Source organism: Haliotis rufescens, unplaced genomic scaffold (assembly GCF_023055435.1).
Source record: "Haliotis rufescens isolate VD_foot unplaced genomic scaffold, xgHalRufe1.0.p SCAF_20, whole genome shotgun sequence".
NCBI lineage: Eukaryota > Metazoa > Mollusca > Gastropoda > Lepetellida > Haliotidae > Haliotis > Haliotis rufescens.
The window spans coordinates 4,817,711-4,838,290 of NW_025963891.1; the positions used below are offsets into that span (position 1 = coordinate 4,817,711).

The window sequence follows — 20,580 nt, forward strand, 5'->3', positions numbered from 1 at the left end:
ATCAGGATTTTTTTTTTTCTGCTGACACATCATTTTAGTTTTTATCTACAGGGGTGTTTTTACTGGGAGGTAGCTTGCAGTACTGTCTGTTGAACTGAGAGGATTTACCCTCTAATGATCTGAAGGAGGAATACTATTAGCATTTCTATGCACTATTTTTATTTCGGTAAATGAAACATAAATTTGGATATTTGCAGCTTTTTTTCATCATCTAAAATATCCCCCACTGAAAAAATCTGTGATTTGGGAAATAAAACAATGTCGGTGCCATCAAATGAGTCAAACACAATTTTATGAATTCAGAACTTAAATCTCATTGTCAGTGAGGACTTGTGGCCTTGTGGTTAAGGTGTTGGCTTCTGTCACCAAAGGCCCAGGTTTAATTCCATATATAGGTTCAATGTGTGAAACCCATTTCTTGTGTCCCATGCTGTGATCTTGCTGAAATATTGCTACTAGTAGTGTAAAACCGTATTCATTCCCTCATGTTCAGTAAAAAGTTAGTTTGTAAGTCAAAAGGTATATAGTCCTGCGCTAAGCATGCCTTGGTCCAAGTGAGATCAAGTGTCTGGCTTGTACAGGAAGCACCACAGAGAACTTGTGCAACAATGATGTGGGTCAGTGTGAATGGCTTTACATTCAAGTTGCTTTGTAAAGTTGAATCCACAGATAGGAGCTGCTGTGTTGAAGCATCGATCGGGAGGATGTTCCCCATGCGCTGAAGACAATGCTGGGAAACAGATTCCATGACATCGTCATGATCAGGGATCGCGACATAATCTCAGCTGCACAATGTTCCACGCAACAATCTGCAGCTTTTTCATCTGTTTCATTCCATCAATATGCTGCTATCTTCACTGATTATTTCTTGGTTATTATTTTTTTTCCGGAATTTCTAGAAGAGTGGTGCAGTGAGGTAGCTGAGTGGTTGAAGTGGTCGTTTCTTTGGCTAATGAACTGGGTTTGATTCCACACGTTTACAATGTGTGATGCTAAAGACTGGGATATTGCTGTCAAATTATCCTGGTTTTATTTCTTTCGTCAAAAGAGGATGCTGTCATATTAAAACTGGCTATGTATGTTAAAAATGCAATTTCCCTCAGAAACAAATTGTAAAACATTGGTATATATCCAAATATGTAAAGCTACTTATATGTAACTCCTTTGTAAGTGGGCCGGAGGCCTTACATGCCCTAAATATTTTGGATGCTAAAAGCACAGGAAAGTCTGGCTTTGTTGGCTTGACTGTCAGGGTCGTCATGATAGTTTCTAGTACTTGTATATTTGCACCAAGCAAATCATGCCCTCACACTGTGGACAGGGTTCATTTCACTGATGGACTGGCTGACCTGAAGACAAAATAGTTTTCCCCAGAATTCTTTGGAACAGATTCTGAAAACTTCCATCTTGTCCCCTCCAGAATATAAAATGTTCAGCCCCTAATACTCAGTCCCTGAAACGTATTATTTTCCCTTCCACCTGGCCCTTTCTGTGATGTAAAATCACTTGATGAAGCAAGTCTAGATTTTCCTCAGGTTTAGGTTCTGAATCTCCCATCTCACTGGGGCTCCTTTTCAATTTAAATGTACTCTCTTTTTTCAAAATTATATACTTTCAGAGACTAAAGGTTAGTCTAACATGCTACATTCAGAACCATAAAACACTGTGCATTACAGATTACAGTCCCTGACTTGTTGTTGCACACCAGTCTCACTCCATCCTGACCCATGATGATGCGGGGTAGAGTAGGTCTTCTGCAGCCCATGCTTGCTGTAAAAGGCGACTTTGCTTGTCATAAGAGGTGACTAACGGGTTGGGTGGTCAGACTCGATAACATGTCATCATATCCCAATTGCGTTGATCAATGCTCATGATGTCAATCACTGGATTGTCTGGTCCAGACTCAATTATTTACAGACTGTCATCATATAGCTGGAATATTGCTGGAGGTGGTGTTAAACAACAAACAAACAAACAAACCCTCCATCCTGGTGTAATCCCTACCCTGAATGTTGGAGACGGAACTGATTGGTCCACACACATGATACATCTCTGCTGGAGACAACCACCAGATAACTTCAGTATGTACCAGAGACAGCAATCTGCTTGTTTACCATTGCCCAGGACGTTCATCCCACCAGGTGCATAGAATCACCTGACCATGGTTCAGAAAGTTCTGGCATGTGTTACACGAGTCAGACTTCATTAATCAGTGGTTACTTCTCACAGATTGTGATATTTCAACTACCTATGTGAGGGAGTGTTCGAGGTAGAGTTCAGAGTCCGAGTGGTGTACTGCAATATGAGCAACATGGAAAATTAATTTGCAGACATGATACCTATGAATGAGCCATTCCTTCATCCACTGATTGCTTCCAGTGTGCAACTGCTGTCAAATAATCGCAATCTGTGTATAAGTTTATGTCCTTGGTTGTGATTGAAGACCTTGGTCCTGCCGCACACCCCCTCCCCGGCCCGTTCACCCCCCTCCCCGTTCACCCCCCTCCCCGTTCACCCCCCTCATCCTATCTAGGTGATCGGTCCCCTCATCTCGGGGGATCCCATCAGTTGATTCCTCATTGCCCCCTCCGCACTCCTGCTACATCATCAACATGGGTATGTGCCGATTACTGGTGGCAGAGAGTTGAGGAGCATCGCACTAATAGATTGGATGGGATTTAGTCTCAGTTCGTGTGAGACTCGAGACAAATCACACACAGGGAACAGGGAAATAGGCACATTTTATGATTGGTATGCAATTTGATAAATTAAGCAGACCATTTTACATGTGTATTGCACAGGTTTGAGACAAGATCCTTCCATGCAATAGACGCACGCATGGCAGTTAAGTCAGCATCTATTCATAAAGCATGCTTGACCCTCACCCAAGGCTTTGGCATTAGCTGGCTGGACCTTTAGCATCTCCACCCTCTGTGTGCACAGTACTGGGTGATGACATGGCCTAGTGGTTGGTATATCTCACTGTAGCACTGGGTGATGACATGCCTAGTGGTTGATATATCTCACTGTAGTACTGGGTGATGACATGGCCTAGTGGTTGGTATATCTCACTGTAGCACTGGGTGATGACATGCCTAGTGGTTGATATATCTCACTATAGCACTGGGTGATGACATGCCTAGTGGTTGGTATATCTCACTGTAGCACTGGGTGATGACATGGCCTAGTGGTTGGTATATCTCACTATAGCACTGGGTGATGAAATGCCTAGTGGTTGGTAATTCTCACTATAGTACTGGGTGATGACATGGCCTAGTGGTTGGTATATCTCACTGTAGCGCTGGGTGATGACATGCCTAGTGGTTGATATATCTCACTATAGCACTGGGTGATGAAATGCCTAGTGGTTGGTAATTCTCACTATAGCACTGGGTGATGACATGGCCTAGTGGTTGGTATATCTCACTATAGCACTGGGTGATGAAATGCCTAGTGGTTAGTATATCTCACTATAGCACTGGGTGATGACATGGCCTAGTGGTTGATATATCTCACTATAGCACTGGGTGATGACATGCCTAGTGGTTGATATATCTCACTATAGCACTGGGTGATGAAATGCCTAGTGGTTGGTATATCTCACTATAGAGCTGGGTGATGACATGGTCTTGTGGTTGGTATATCTCACTATAGTGCTAGGTGATGACATGGTCGAGTGGTTGGTATATCTCACTATAGAGCTGGGTGATGACATGGTCTTGTGGTTGGTATATCTCACTACAGCACTGGGTGATGATTTATCCTAGTGGTTGGTATATCTCACGACAGCGCTGGGTGATGACATTGCATCAGTGGTTGGTATATCTGACTTTAACGCTGGTTGATGACATGCCTAGTGGTTGGTATGTTTCACTATAGAGCTGGGTGATGACATGGTCTAGTGGTTGATATATCTCACTATAGCGCTGGGTGATGACTTAGTTTTCAAATAGACATGGTGTCATTCGGTGGATTTTGAATTCGAAAAAAACGATCTTACTGTGGATGACTGAGATGTTTGGCGTGTTTAAAGTGTCATATTTCATGGTAATTGTATCAAACGCGGGCAGGTCTCTGCGTGGCCTCGTCTCAACACAACATTCGCTTCTCTGGCTCCCATTACTCAACGTTATCAGACTTGGTTAAACAATATTAGCAGTTAATCACTTGCATTCGATAACAATGTAATTGACAACACGCTACTTCTGAATTATCTTTGTCATTAATTCAGTCACACAGTAAATAATGCCATGCTTCCAGTACTGCAAACATTCTGCTGTGATGTAGCGTGACTCTGTTTCCATTTTGCGTTAAGCTATGACCTGTACACTTTGTGACTCTCACTTGTCGTCATACAGCATCATCAGCACCTTCATCTCACAGCTGTTTATGCACGCAACTTCGTCTACAACATCAAAGTGAACACCATTATTAGTGACAATCAAAACCAAGCCTAAAATTCTCCTTACTTTCATCTAAGCAAATCCACAGGACATATTTTAGCAGATTGGTTTTAAGAATTTCTGCATGAATGCTTTAATAAAGATTACAGCTCATTTCTTCATTGTTTCCTTTGAAGATTCCAGGCTTCTGCTCTGCTTTATAAGACCACAGTTCCGCTAAATTGGTGAAATCCTCTCTCTTCCTCTCTGGTTGTCATGACAATTAAAGAAAACATGGAGACAGTTTTATCATTAAGATGGATTCATGTGTGTCTTGTCAATTGGGGATTAGTCGCCAGTCTTTATCTCAAGTTAATGCAGTTTTAGTTTGTACGTAAAAACGTGCAGCAATGTGAATGTGTCATTACTGAACAATGTGCTCGGTGCCTCATCTCTCCGGCTGTAGAAACACAGCTATTGCTTCTCGTCTTACTTTCCCCTTCTGATGAGAGCGTAATGGATGAATGTATAAATGTTCATCCAAAGATGTAATGATTTTCAAACTGCATTACTATATTTAATCAATTTTGTTATGCAAACAAAATAACTGAGATGTAGAAAAATTGAGCTTGCACTTAAATTGTGATAAACTTTGACAAGGAAATCTTATTTGTATGGCGATTACATTTGTACAAGCGTATCAGTGACTTGGAGATTAGGTTTCAGCTTATTTGCAATTGTTGAATTGTGTGAGTGTATTTCATGCTGACCGGCAAGGACAAAGTTCGTAGCTCGTTATGATGGAGGATTATCTGAGCGGAGGCTGCGTTCCCTGTCACAAGAACACAGCAAAGTGGGCCTACCAGGCAATGAAAACAACGCTTGTATTAAGTCCTGAGTGGTTTAATTTTCATGATTGACCGGTCATTGTTAAAATTGACAATTACCTGTGATTTGGTTGGTTGGCCAGGTGTCACATGGCCTTTGATGTGTGCTGACCACTGCAGGGTGGGAGAGGTCAATGGGGGTTAAACACTGGATGTCTCAATTTGCAATAAAAACAGTTGGTGCTGTTAGGGAATATTTGACTGTAAAATTAAATTTTAAGAGTGAATGCCATCCACGAAAGTTCTCAGTGACCTTTAAAATATATCAGTTAATATGAGGTTTGAATTTCAATTTATGGGAATGTTTAATGCATATAATCTCTTAAAGTTTTACATGCAAAGGTATGCAAATAGCCTCTAAAAGACCAGTTTTAAGATCAGGCAATTAGATTCAAGTCAGAATGAGATATTTTTTCTATTAACATTAAGTATATATGTTTATTGCATACAACTTCTGTGATTCAATTCTTTCAGTGTCTCTGCTGAGTCGATGTGTTAGTAATACAGGTCTTTTATTTATGACGACTGTAGGAATGTAGCTCACCTTATCATACGTTGCAAACTGTAACACTGTAGAATGTAGTACTCTGAAGCACATAATATGAGCAAACTGTAGCAAAGAATGGAAAACACTAGCACATTGATTTAAACAGTATTTTATTTCCATTAATGTTCAGATTTTACATTAAATAGCATTACAAAATGGAAAAAGGATTAGCAAACAGGCGAAAAAGGCCTATATTAATGCTTCTCCTAATATTGTACATCATACATGTAGATTGTAATGAAGTCCATAGAGCAGACATTAATGAGTAACACAACATGAAATAAAATGGAAAGCAAGATACCAAATGCATTTTATATTCTTAAGTTGACACAAAACTTACGTAAAGCAGTTTGTTTCAATGATGTAATTGTGAACTGATTTTATAATGTATTCATTGTCTGAGGAAGATGAATCTTCATTGCCGTGGAGTATAGTATGTATGCTGAGCTGGTTAACAAAAAAGTATTTATCAATTCTAAACTTGGCATAGCGTGGACAAGATAGAAAAAAGTGGAAAGCATCTTCTCTATTTAGGCCACATGGACAGATGGGATTATCAATCAGAAATCTGTCAAATAAATGTGATTTTAAATCACTTCAACCTAGCCTAAGTCTAGATAAAATCACCTGACATCACTAGCACATTATGGAGCAAACTCTTGCATTGAATGTAGCAAACTGTAGCAAAGAAAGGAAAACGCTAGCACATTATGGAGCAAACTCTTGCATTGAATGTAGCAAACTGTAGCACATGGTGTAATGAACTGACAGTATATTAGAAACTGTAGCAAACTGTAGCACAAAATGTTGCGAAAAGTGCCAGAATGTAGCCAACTGTGGCATAGCATGTTGTAAACTGTAGCACATTGTGTAGCAAACTGTTGTACAGAATACAATGGTAGAGTTCAACATTTACAGATAACTATTTCCAATGCAAGCCAGTAATGGCGTTTTTAAACTTCAGTTTGTTTTATTTGAATAAAAGGTAACAGTTAAATAAAGACAGGTTACAACAGTTACATTAGACAGGTTAAAACAGTAAATATTTAAAAATATAGCTGATAAAGCAAAAAAAATAATAATCTAATTTTAACCCCAATATCAGGCAGAAATTCTGCTTCCCATGTGGCATTTGATGTGGCATCTCCAGGCTTTATCTATTTTTGCATGTAAAACAGTCAGTCAATCACTCTCTCTCACACTCACATTCTCTTCCTTTCACACTCACACTCTCACTCTTTCACATTCTTTAATTTTCTCATTCTATTACTCTTTTGTTCTCTCATTCTCTCATTCACTCTCACTTTCTCCCACTCTTACATTCTTTCACTCTCAAAGTCAACTTCGCTTTTTCACACTTTCACTTTCTCCCACTCACATTCTCCCATTCACACTCTCACTTTCTCTCACTCACATTCTTTCACACTCTCACACTCACTTTCTTTCCCTTTCAGTCTCTCACACTCTCTCACTTTCACTCTCTCACAGTCACACATTGGTGATCTCTACTGGTGATGTGACAAGTTATACTTTGGCATTACACAGTCATAGAAGCTTGAGTCCACCTCCTTTCATAAATGTCATCACATTCGTTTTTGTCTTACAGAGGAGATGTGGGGCTTCTACCTTGCCGCCTGCCTGGACGTCCTCTCCCCAGACACTGAGGACACACCTGAGGACGAGGGGCGCAAGGACAGAGGACACTCTGAGATGCTGCACAAGGTAGGCAGAATGTTCCACATATAAAACTATCCGAAGACTGAAGGATATCAATAACTGTTCAGCCTAGTTCGTGTTCCACCACTTACTCTCTCCATGAGGGAGTACCCATCAGCGTGGGCCCTAGCTTGTTGTAAGGGCAGGCAAGACATGAGATCAGACTCTGGGATGGCTGCTTGCCTCATGCTGTCCATGTGACGTGGATTGAGACCCATGCTTTCAGGGTCTGGTACACCTGGCCCAGACTTGAACCACTGGCTGCTGTGACACCCTGTGATGTAACTGAAATATTGTTCCAAGCTCTCCCTCACTATGCGATGATGGGCATCAAGCAATACATTTACTGAAGCAATTGGATACCTCTCTCTCCAAGGCCATGTTCCATCATCTAAAAACAGAACATAAATTTACCTCATACAAGCCCCCCTCCCCCGTGAAGATCCCAGATAGAACAGTTCTTCAGCAACCCATGCTTGCCATAAAAGGCGACTATGCTTGTTGTAAGAGGCGACTAACAGGCATGTCAGGCATGTCATCCCAAATGTGTGAAACAATGCTCATGATGTCAATCACTGGATTGTCTGGCGCAGACTCGATTATTTACAGACTGACATCATATAGCTGGAGTATTGCTGAGTGCGGCATTAAACAACAAACAACAACAACCCTCATCCAAGATCATTTGGTAGTACTTGTGACAGAAACTGTAGTCAGTCAGACTCGGTTGATATTATGTCATTGTGACCCGACAGCATGGATCGTTGCACTTAATATCAATTACTGGATTGTCTTGTCAAGATTCAGTTATTCACAGGACGCTGACTTGAGTTTGAGGTCTGCCATGTGTAATTTGTCTCCTGATGTGTGTTGGAGATTGTCAGGTGCCTTCTGATGTGTGTTGGACATGTGTGTTAGACATGTGTGTTGGTATCTGTCCGGTGTCTCCTGATGTGTGTTAGACACGTGTGTTGGTATCTGTCCGGTGTCTCCTTATGTGTGTCAGACGTGTGTTGGTATCTGTCTGGTGTCTCCTGATGTGTGTTAGACACGTGTGTTGGTATCTGTCCAGTGTCTCCTGATGTGTGTCAGACATGTGTGTTGGTATCTGTCCGGTGTCTCCTGATGTGTGTTAGACACGTGTGTTGGTATCTGTCCGGTGTCTCCTGATGTGTGTCAGACACGTGTGTTGGTATCTGTCCGGTGTCTCCTGATTCGTGTCAGACATGTGTGTTGGTATCTGTCCGGTGTCTCCTGATGTGTGTTAGACACATGTGTTGGTATCTGTCCGGTGTCTCCTGATGTGTGTCAGACGTGTGTTGGTATCTGTCCGGTGTCTCCTGATGTGTGTTAGACACGTGTGTTGGTATCTGTCCGGTGTCTCCTGATGTGTGTTGGACATGTGTGTCAGACATGTGTGTTGGTATCTGTCCGGTGTCTCCTGATGTGTGTCAGACATGTGTGTTGGTATCTGTCCGGTGTCACCTGATGTGTGTTAGACATGTGTGTTGGTATCCGGTGTCTCCTGATGTGTGTCAGACATGTGTGTTGGTATCTGTCCGGTGTCACCTGATGTGTGTTAGACATGTGTGTTGGTATCCGGTGTCTCCTGATGTGTGTCAGACATGTGTGTTGGTATCTGTCCGGTGTCTCCTGATGTGTGTCAGACATGTGTGTTATTATCTGTCCGGTGTCTCCTGATGTGTGTCAGACATGTGTGTTGGTATCTGTCCAGTGTCTCCTGATGTGTGTCAGACATGTGTGTTGGTATCTGTCCGGTGTCTCCTGATGTGTGTCAGACATGTGTGTTGGTATCTGTCCGCTGTCTCCTGATGTGTGTCAGACATGTGTGTTATTATCTGTCCGGTGTCTCCTGATGTGTGTCAGACATGTTGGTATCTATCCGGTGTCTCCTGATGTGTGTTGGACATGTGTGTTGGTATCTGTCCGGTGTCTCCTGATGTGTGTTAGACACGTGTGTTGGTATCCGTCCGGTGTCTCCTGATGTGTGTCAGACATGTGTGTTGGTATCTGTCGGGTGTCTCCTGATGTGTGTCAGACATGTGTGTTGGTATCTGTCCGGTGTCTCCTGATGTGTGTTAGACATGTGTGTTGGTATCTGTCCGGTGTCTCCTGATGTGTGTCAGACATGTGTGTTGGTATCTGTCCGGTGTCACCTGATGTGTGTTAGACATGTGTGTTGGTATCTGTCCGGTGTCTCCTGATGTGTGTCCGACATGTGTGTTGCTATCTGTCCGGTGTCTCCTGATGTGTGTCAGACACGTGTGTTGGTATCTGTCCGGTGTCTCCTGATGTGTGTCAGACATGTGTGTTATTATCTGTCTGGTGTCTCCTGATGTGTGTTAGACATGTGTGTTGGTATCTGTCCGGTGTCTCCTGATGTGTGTCAGACATGTGTGTTGGTATCTGTCCGCTGTCTCCTGATGTGTGTCAGACACGTGTGTTGGTATCTGTCCGGTGTCTCCTGATGTGTGTCAGACATGTGTGTTATTATCTGTCCGGTGTCTCCTGATGTGTGTTGGTATCTGTCCGGTGTCTCCTGATGTGTGTCAGACGTGTGTTGGAGGTCTGCCATATGGCATGTGTCTGTTCAGGACTATACGCAAGATGAAGACAATAAGGGGTCTGGGAAGTGTTATGTAATTTCTTCTAGACCCTTGAACACACCTGCACTTGGTGCAAGTGGCGTTCCTTTGGGCTGCAATCTGTCCGGTTCGGCATCAGGTGTATTGGGCAGGATTATCTTCCGGCCCCCGATATGTATTGTCTGTGTAGAGTACATCCTTCCTTGTCTCAAGTGAGCTGGGTCATATTGACTGATGGGGTATCCAACATGAGAGATTTGCCTCACTTGAAACCCAAACCCTCTTGACATGAACCACTTGTCACTTGTCTGATAGTCTTACAGGCTAAAAATTCCTTCTTCTCAGTAAAGCAGGATTGATTGCAGGTTTTGACCTTAGCCTAATTTGTTCCGATGACAAGTGGTTGCTCTTTCCCGAGTGCTTTGTGTCCTTCAGTTGAGTGAGGAGATTGGCTTTGTTTGCCAGCGTCATTGTGACAGGCGGGCTACAGTGCATGGGATACTTCCGTTGCTTCTGCTGCTGCTGCTGCTGCTGCTGCTGTTAATGTCCCAGTAGCGTTAGGTACCTGTAGGGGACTGGTGAAGAACCCGGGAAAGAATAGGTCTTCAGCAACCCATTCTTGCTGTAAAAGTCAACTATGCTTGTCATAAGAGTCGACAAACGGGATCGAGTGGTCAGGCTCGCTGTCTTGGTTGATGCATGTCATCGTATTCCAATTGCGTGGATCGATGCTCATGATGTCAATCACTGGTCCAGACTCCATTATTTACTGACCGCCGTCATCTAGCTGGAATGATGCTGAGTACAGCGTTAAACGATAAAGAAAAAGAAACCAGTAGGGATTCTGGGTTATGCTAGGTCCCCAGCTGCCTACGCTTGTCATGAGCGGCGCATTAGTGGATCCGGTGGTCAGACTTGGTGACACGTTTGATTACAAGTCATCATACCATGACAGCATGGATTGCTGCTCATGATATCAGTCACTGGATTGTGTGATCCAGACTTCATTATCTATAGACCAGGGTGCTGTTGTACAAAACAACCTTATCACTACAACTGTCGTAAGTCTATGTTAAGGTATAGGCACCGCACCCACTGCCTTATAGCTCGAATATCATGTGTGGCATTCAATGACAAAGAAAGCAGGTAGTGTTGGGTCCCTCAGCTGCCAGGATCCCCTCGTATGGATGGGTGTTAGTGCCACAATTTACCCTGGATGGGATGCATGGTTTTCCCCCATGGATCCCCTGGTATGGATGGGTGTTAGTGCCACATTTACCCTGGATGAGATGCATGGTTTTCCCCCATGGATCCCCTGGTATGGAAGGGTGTTAGTGCCACATTTACCCTGAATGGGATGCATGGTTTTCCCCCATGGATCCCCTGATATGTATGGGTGTTAGTGCCACATTTACCCTGGATGAGATGCATGGTTTTCCCCCATGGATCCCCTGGTATGGAAGGGTGTTAGTGCCACATTTACCCTGAATGGGATGCATGGTTTTCCCCCATGGATCCCCTGATATGGATGGGTGTTAGTGCCACATTTACCCTGGATGAGATGCATGGTTTTCCCCCATGGATTCCCTGATATGGATGGGTGTTGGTGCCACATTTACCCTGGATGAGATGCATGGTTTTCCCCCATGGATCCCCTGATATGGATGGGTGTTGGTGCCACATTTACCCTGGATGAGATGCATGGTTTTCCCCCATGGATCCCCTGGTATGGATGGGTGTTAGTGCCACATTTACCCTGGATGAGATGCATGGTTTTCCCCCATGGATCCCCTGATATGGATGGGTGTTAGTGCCACATTTACCCTGAATGGGATGCATGGTTTTCCCCCATGGATCCCCTGGTATGGAAGGGTGTTAGTGCCACATTTACCCTGAATGGGATGCATGGTTTCCCCCGTGGATCCCCTGATATGGATGGGTGTTAGTGCCACATTTACCCTGAATGGGATGCATGGTTTCCCCCGTGGATCCCCTGATATGGATGGGTGTTAGTGCCACATTTACCCTGAATGGGATGCATGGTTTTCCCCCATGCACATTGGTATTGATAAAACAAGTTTTAACGACTTGAATTCAGCTAGGACTGGAATCTATCTTGGCCCTAGACCTCCTTTAACTGACGTGTTCCTATTGCTGACCACACAGACCTGAGCAGCACTTACCAGAGTAGGGCACTCTCAGTTTTAATGTACTCATTATCTGGCCATATTTAGTTGAGCTGAATTTGTATTGATTTTGTTCCTGGATTTGAGCAAATATTATTTGTGTTGCCATCTTCAAATTGTATAAGATTCGGCTAATTAGTAGGGACCGACCCCATGAAAGACCTGTACGCTTGTTCTTTTACACAGTTTGTGTTTGTCTGTCCATCATTCAGTCTGTCTCTCCATCTGGCAGATCTTTGTCCAACACATCAGCAGATGACCTTTCTTAACAAAGGCAACAATGTAACAAATCGGGGATCACGCACAGACTGTTTGTCTGTGACGGTATCACCTTGGTGTCACATGACCTACGTCCCTGCCAGCCACCCGACCACTCTCTCAGTTTGCCATTACCTCAACCCAGCTGTTTCCAGACCGACAAATTACCCCATCGGGGGGCCAGATGGCCGCTACAACAAACACAGCCCTTCCCTCTGCTACATGTTACAAGTGGCCAGTGTGTGGAGGCTTGTTGTAAACCAACACAGCCTCTTGTGTCTTTATGATCCCTGGCTCTTGTGTTGGCAGAACCTGACAGGGCTTAAAGATGACCACACACAAATCTCCACGACTAATTAGTGGCTGATAGGGAATTGTGACAGTCTTATGATTGTACTGTGAGGCCTGCAAGCCTTTGTGTGATAGTGTTGGCAAGAGACCTTGGAGGGCACGGGGATACAGAGGGCAGGGCCTCTTGTTAACCCAGAGAAAGAGGTGGTAGGCACAGGGGCAGAGATGGTAGACACAGGGAAAGAGGTGGTAGGCACAGGGGCAGAGATGGTAGGCATAGAAGCAGGGATGGTAGACACAGGGAAAGAGGTGGTAGGCACAGGGGCAGGGATGGTAGACACAGGGAAAGAGGTGGTAGGCACAGGGGCAGGGATGGTAGACACAGGGAAAGAGGTGGTAGGCACAGGGGCAGAGATGGTAGGCACAGGGGCAGAGATGGTAGGCACAGGGAAAGAGGTGGTAGGCACAGGGGCAGAGATGGTAGGCACAGGGGCAGAGATGGTAGGCACAGGGGCAGAGATGGTAGGCACAGGGAAAGAGGTGGTAGGCACAGGGGCAGGGATGGTAGACACAGGGAAAGAGGTGGTAGGCACAGGGGCAGAGATGGTAGACACAGGGAAAGAGGTGGTAGGCACAGGGGCAGGGATGGTAGACACAGGGAAAGAGGTGGTAGGCACAGGGGCAGAGATGGTAGGCACAGGGGCAGAGATGGTAGGCACAGGGAAAGAGGTGGTAGGCACAGGGGCAGAGATGGTAGGCACAGGGGCAGAGATGGTAGGCACAGGGAAAGAGGTGGTAGGCACAGGGGCAGAGATGGTAGGCACAGGGAAAGAGGTGGTAGGCACAGGGGCAGAGATGGTAGGCACAGGGGCAGAGATGGTAGGCACAGGGAAAGAGGTGGTAGGCACAGGGGCAGAGATGGTAGGCACAGGGGCAGAGATGGTAGGCACAGGGAAAGAGGTGGTAGGCACAGGGGCAGAGATGGTAGGCACAGGGAAAGAGGTGGTAGGCACAGGGGCAGAGATGGTAGGCACAGGGGCAGAGATTGTAGGCACAGGGGCAGAGATGGTAGATGCAGGGAGCATCTGCCTGCACCCTGAGATTATAGATGTACTGCACTCCAGGGTCTCTCAGTGTAAGCATCCAGTGTAAGCTCTCCATTGGCAGATATGGTGGCTCCATTGGCAGTGATGGTGGCTCCAGGGGCAGAGATGCACCTAGCGTCAAGTGGTGCACAACTCTCCATTCCAAGGGGATCTTTTGGAACATAAATATCGGATTTTCTGACTTTTAAAAACAAATTCATTTGGAAAGAATGTTATCTCTGTTGTGAATGTCCATAATGCTTGTTGAGTGGGAGGATGTAGTGAATGCAGCGCCCCCTACAGGGTATCATAACCCACAGTCAACATACAACACACACACCTGGACCACACAGAACATGCTTCAGCCACAGCTCCTATGTGTTACAGAATACAGATTGTTTACCTAAATAACTGTTTTACATGAATAACTGTTTTACATGAATAATTGTTCTGTACGATATTTTACCAATGTAAGCATGTTACATAAGAGCTCTCATTTGGACCTGACTATTCCAAGTACAAACATCAATACCTGATTAAGATGTCCAACCTAATTGTATTTCTGATCATGATACACCCTTAATGGTGGACCTATTGTGTGCATATTACACTTGTCAACAAACTCACTGATACGCGAAGAGGTTCAAGAGGATACCAGAGCTGTCTTAAGCCAAATCACCATACATTAAATTGAAGTTTTAGACAGCTGGACATTGATATATATTTCTTGACACGAAGGTGTTCAGTACTATGGCTGGGATGATACACCAACTGTGCGATCCGATACGTATCATGATACCTTGTTCACGATCCGATACATATCGTGATACTTGCATGTGCACTTATCTGTGGTGCGTAAGCTATAGCCATCTTTTTCATAGACAGGATTGCCAAATACCTGGCACACTAATGATTAACAGTTGGCAGTGTCAGGTATGGCACAATGGATGAAAATGTTTATGTTTTCACTTCTCCTTTTCACTAGTAGTTAGTGTTTGGTGTAACACTTACCGGTATTCAATGAAACATTTAAGGTATGAATCGATACTTTTTACTTAGTGTGCGACTGTGATCGATACTTGTATCGAGAAGTAAAAAATCGCGATCCACTGATGCATCGGTGTATTGTCCCACCTCTATTCAGTACTCCAAGATATGCTTGTTTCTGCCAATGTTCTGTTGTCAGCCCTCTCAGTTTGCTTGAAGTACCATAATTATCAGCTTCCCCGTACTCAGATAAATCTTATTGGCTGACTCTTGAAGGAGCCCCCTACCTATTGGGGCCGGCACGGACACATGGGTCTACACTTAATACCTCTTTACGGAGGGTTCATCCAGATTGGGGAGTCCTAAATACTTTGTTTAACCTGATATTTAACCCTTGTGCAGACAAAAGAGCTGAATGATATACTTTGTATCAGTGGAGGATTGGGGGGTTGTGATATAGTTGCTGACATAGGAACAAGTCAGGTAGAATCAGAGCTGATTCAGTTACATAGATTCTCATCAGTAAGAAACCCGAGTCCTGAGTCCTATGTCCCGTGTCTATGTCCTGTTGTCAGAACAATATTGTCGACCTTCTTTGAAAGTCACGTAAGATAGCATCGTACAAATAGATTGTGTCCGCTTGCATGGTGTACTCGTATTGAGCGTCACGGGAAAGGTCCATTGAGACTGGCTCTATGGATGAATAATTCACATTGATGGCTATATGGTCAGGTGTTTGTGTTTCAGAGGGCGCAGCGGGCATTTGAGGTCTTCCATGATGCGACCCAGCATCAGATGGTGGAGGAGAAGCTGTTCATGCAGTGGGTGAGTTGAGTCACCTCCAGCAGGGCAGTCATATGCAACACTTTGATACAATAAAGATAAACATATCAACAATCTTCACTGAGAGAGGGCACAGCAAAGTCGTACAAGCCAATTACTAGAGCCCAGGGGAGCTCTGTCCACAGTACTCAATACTTGCATTAAAAGGGAACTGTAGTGTGTATTGGATGGCCACAATTGCTATGTATAGGTTGTCTCCAGTACACAATACTTACAATAAAAGGGAACTGTAGTGTGTACTGGGTGGTCAAGTGTGTATTGGATGGCCACAATGGCTTTGTATAGGTTGTCTCCAGTACACAATACTTACAATAAAAGGGAACTGTAGTGTGTATTGGATGGCCACAATTGCTATTTACGGGTTGTCACCAGTACACAATACTCACAATAAAAGGGAACTGTAGTGTGTATTGGGTGGCCACAATGGCTTTGTATAGGTTGTCCGCAACACTCAATACTAGTAAAAAAAGGTAACACCAGTATGTATTGATAGCCCAAAAAATACTTCTTATCCCCAATATTTGTAATAAAAGATAACTTCAGTGTGTATTAACATGGCCAAAATGACTTTAAGTCGTCCCCAGTACTCATAATAACATGCTTGTTGTAAGAGGCAATTAAATGGATCAAGCTAATGATTAATGGATGTCAGTAGATCCCCATTGTGTAGATCGATGCTCATGATGTCAATCTCTGGATTGTCAGGGAGAGACCCGAATATTTACAAACTACAGTCATATAGCAGGAATATTGCTGAGTGTAGCATAAAACAAGCAAACTTGTAATAAAAAGTAATTTCAGTGATTATTGAGTGGCTGTGTTACCACTGCCATGTTCTTAGTCTATACTGTACATCATTATGATGAGGATGCTGGCACCTTTACAGTGCCCGGCTGATTACAGTCTATGATGCTAGTGTCTGCAGTGACATATTGTTGGGTAAACAAGTTGTCATCAAGGCGGCCTGTGTTTGACAGAGAGACCGATACCTCAGCTTCTTCAGTGTCTGGTTGTTACAGCAACCCAGGTCCTGGTGACCGACAGACCACACGTCTTGTCTTACACCACATCTCATGATCAATCAGTTGAAATTAAACTCAGTGCTTAATGTTGTGTCTGGACTGCTTCCGTGGTCGGCTCAGTCAGTATGTTGTCTGAGTTGGGTGTCCAAGTTAAACTGCTGAATGTCATCTCATTGGGATAGGGCTATAAAACCAGTACAAGCTCGCTCATGCACGCAAGCACGCATGCACGCATGCACGCATGCACGCACATACGCACACTCGCAAATGCACGCACGCACGCACACTCACAATCCCTCACACAAACTCGCAATCACACACTCACACACAATCACACACACACACACACACACTCACGCACATGTACATACATACACACACATACACTCACATATATATACACACACACCATAGACACACGAACAAAAACAAAACAGAAAAAGCAACATTGTTATATAAGCATTAGAATCTGGTGATGTTAACCCCTGTCACCTCCCCTCCACTGTGTCTACTACTAACACCCCACCCCTACCCCCCTACCCCCACCCCACAGCAGTGAGATCCCCCTCCGTGGTCAGTGGTATGGAACGGCCAGGCACACCAGGAACCAGACACTTACATCACACAGGCCAACACGGATACACTACACTATCTCTGCTGTCTACAAGACAGACTTTCAAGGCAGTCGTGTCGGCTTTTGTCCTTGTAGGAAATGGATACGGTTCAAGTAGAGAGACGACAGTGTTTAGTTTAGAGCAATGTAAATTAAGCCTTGTGTTTATAATGTTTCTCAGTAGGTGATGTAGACTGTGAAGACTTTACACCTTGCTTGTTTCTTCTACATTAACCTCACAGCTGTATGTTGTATGGTGGGTCACATAAGGGGGTCACGTGGCCAGGTGAGCTAACAACGGGGCATCCTTGCTCCAGACACTCTGTGAGCCATTGAGTATTTTCTCCCATGCGTTCAATCTCTTTTGGTAGTCGTCTTCAGGTATTCCATATACCTCCTTGCTGCTTTACATATTCAAATACTGTGTGTTTTTGTGTTGATCGTGGACCAGACCTTCGCCCCTGGCACTGTTGTTGAGATATTTTGCATTTGTTTCCTTAAACAGGAAGACATAGGGGAGTTTTTGTCCATTATTCACTGCAGTAGACACGATGGATGCGACACCTGCATCTGATTCGTGAATAAAGAATCAGAATAAAAATATGGGTATGCAATCAGAAAAAGTTACTTTGGATAATTACACTCAGTGTTATGCTGTTGTTATGAAACTTTTTTATGTGTACTTGAACTCAACTGTGTGTGTAGTTCCTGCAGCTACCAGGGATCTGGAAGATTGTTTTGTCAATCAGACATTAATACTTTGGTCACCCCTACCTCATATTTGACAGTTACAGTTTCATGTTTGAATAAAATGATGAAAGAGTAAAATCAAGGGTCACTTTCTAACATATATCATATGCCCTTGAGTATAGGGCACAGTTTCTTTTCAATAAAAACACCACAGTGAGTTTCGATGATTTTGTCCTCAATGCAGACTATAGACATTACCGTGAGCGCGTAGCCTGACACTGGAAATAACATGTCATTTCGTCCATACTGGTATACGCAGTTTACACTATCTGGTTATAAACAGTGCTCATTGTATATATGGACTTATGTTTGTAATCTATACTGAGTCAAATTAAAAACTTCACATTTTTAAAAGTAATCCCATATATGATATACAACGGACAAATGTATCAGAGAAGGTAATTTTTAATCATTATGTCCAAAGAAGGATTTTAATTAACGGTGGTAACCATACGGTATTTGGTAATAACATCAACAGTTTAAATCATAAGTCCCAAGCACGAGAATCTGATGGCACACAAGTTCAGTAGCGTGTATGACCACCATGTGCGTTGACAACTTCCACACAACGCCTCCACATGGACCTTGTGATGCTTGTGAACACATGATTGGGAAGACGACGCCATTGTTGCTGCAAAATGGTGCCAAGATCTTGCAAATTCTGTGGTTGGTTCTGGAGAGTGCGCAGACTTCTGCCAAGAGCATCCCAGACGTGTTTGATGGGATTGAGGTCGGGAGACCTTGACGGCCAGTCCATGACGTTGACTCACGCATTCTGAAGGAAATTCCTTGTCAAAATTGCTGTGTGGGGTCTGGCATTGTCGTGTTGTAAAGATAAAACCGGGTCCATGTGCTGCCATAAAAGGCAGAAGTTCTGGTGCCAGTACCTGGTCGCGGTAAGCAGCAGCGTTGAGGTTGCCACGGATGACAAGAAGCCTGGAACGTGCATTGCCACAGAAAGCACCCCACACCATGACACTTCCGCCTCGAAATCTGTCAACTTCCTGTACACAACACTGGGCGTAACGTTCATTGACTTGGACGTCTGTGTAATTGAGTCAGAATCGGCCCACAGTATGACCATCGTACTTGAAGGTGAGCAGTTCTCAGACGGTTTCGAACAGTTTGCGCACTCAGTCTACCCCTAAACAGTTCATTTCTGGTTATGGGGGTGACGTAAGACAATCTGACGATCCTCTGCATGTGACGTCACACGTGGTCGACCTGGCCAAGGGCGATCAGTGGTGGTACCCATTTGCTGTAGACGCGTCTGTAAATCATAAACAGTCTGTCGACTACAACCCATCGTCCTTGCGACTTCAGCTACAGACGTTCCCGTCTGCAACATGCCGATGGCACGTTCACGTTGCACATTTGAAAGGCATGGCATGACAAATGGCCATAAAACTTTTGTTTTCTTGTGTTTTTCTTTTTTTGTTAATGACTGCTAACAAGTATGGCTGAAAACACGTGCGGTATTATGGCCACGTGACCAGTTGCACGTGAAAAAACACTTTTGCCACTATAGTGCTGTGCACATGATTTTGATCTATTCACCTGCACAAAAACGGGTGTTATCTGAAGACAATACGTGGCCATTACTGTTTAAAAAAAACTGGTCAAAATGTTAAAATTTTAGGATTGTGAAGTTTTTAATTTGGTTCAGTATATATTGTTCAAGGTGTTTACCTTAATTTTGACAAAATCGTGTGTGAAGTGACTTTGACTTGTTAAAAGTCATATTTGTTGTCGTTTGACTATTATATGTCAACATCTTGTCAACATAAGTTTGCGGGAAGTCTCTATTCATTTCTATTTTATTTAATATGAATTTTATTAATTTGGACTGAACTGAATGAAAGCAGTGGGTTTCATTTACGGAGCATAACTTGAAAATTGTAAGAGATAACAAATTGTGTATATGTGCCTTTTGCTAATTATAATTCCTCTGAATTTTTATTATATATAAATTTTAGAAATTAAAAATTAATCCCTGAACTGAATGAAAGCAATGGCTTGTCATAAAAAGCAACTAACGGCATCAGGTAGTCAGGCTCACTGACTGGGTTGAAGCATGTCATCGTATCCCAATTGTGTGCATCGATGCTCATGATGTCAATCACTGGATTGTCTTGTCGAGACTCAATTATTTAAAGACCACTGCCATATAGCTGGAATATTGCTGAGTGGGGCGTTAAACAACAAACAAAAGAACCAGTGTCTATCATTTCTGAAGCAAAACTGGAAAATTATTTTAGAGATATCTCTAAGAAACTTAGTGAACACATGTCACCACATAGTGTAGATGTGCCTTTTGTTTTTTTATAATTCTCCCAATTATTTTATTTTTATATAAATTTGATAAATTAAGACTTTAATTGAATGGAAGCAATCTTAACAATTTTAC

At 43.5% G+C, this 20,580-nt stretch overlaps 1 protein-coding gene across 2 annotated transcripts in view; it reads left to right on the forward strand.

The window, feature by feature from the left end:
- Positions 1-20,580, forward strand: part of LOC124142744 (U3 small nucleolar RNA-associated protein 6 homolog) — a 174,020-nt gene that overhangs the window by 112,974 nt on the left and 40,466 nt on the right. For both annotated transcript variants that reach the window (XM_048400765.1, XM_048400764.1), the window contains exons 15-16: positions 7,423-7,538; positions 15,693-15,770. In XM_048400765.1, coding sequence (XP_048256722.1) covers positions 7,423-7,538; positions 15,693-15,770 — 194 coding nt within the window. The remainder of the gene's footprint in view (positions 1-7,422; positions 7,539-15,692; positions 15,771-20,580) is intronic.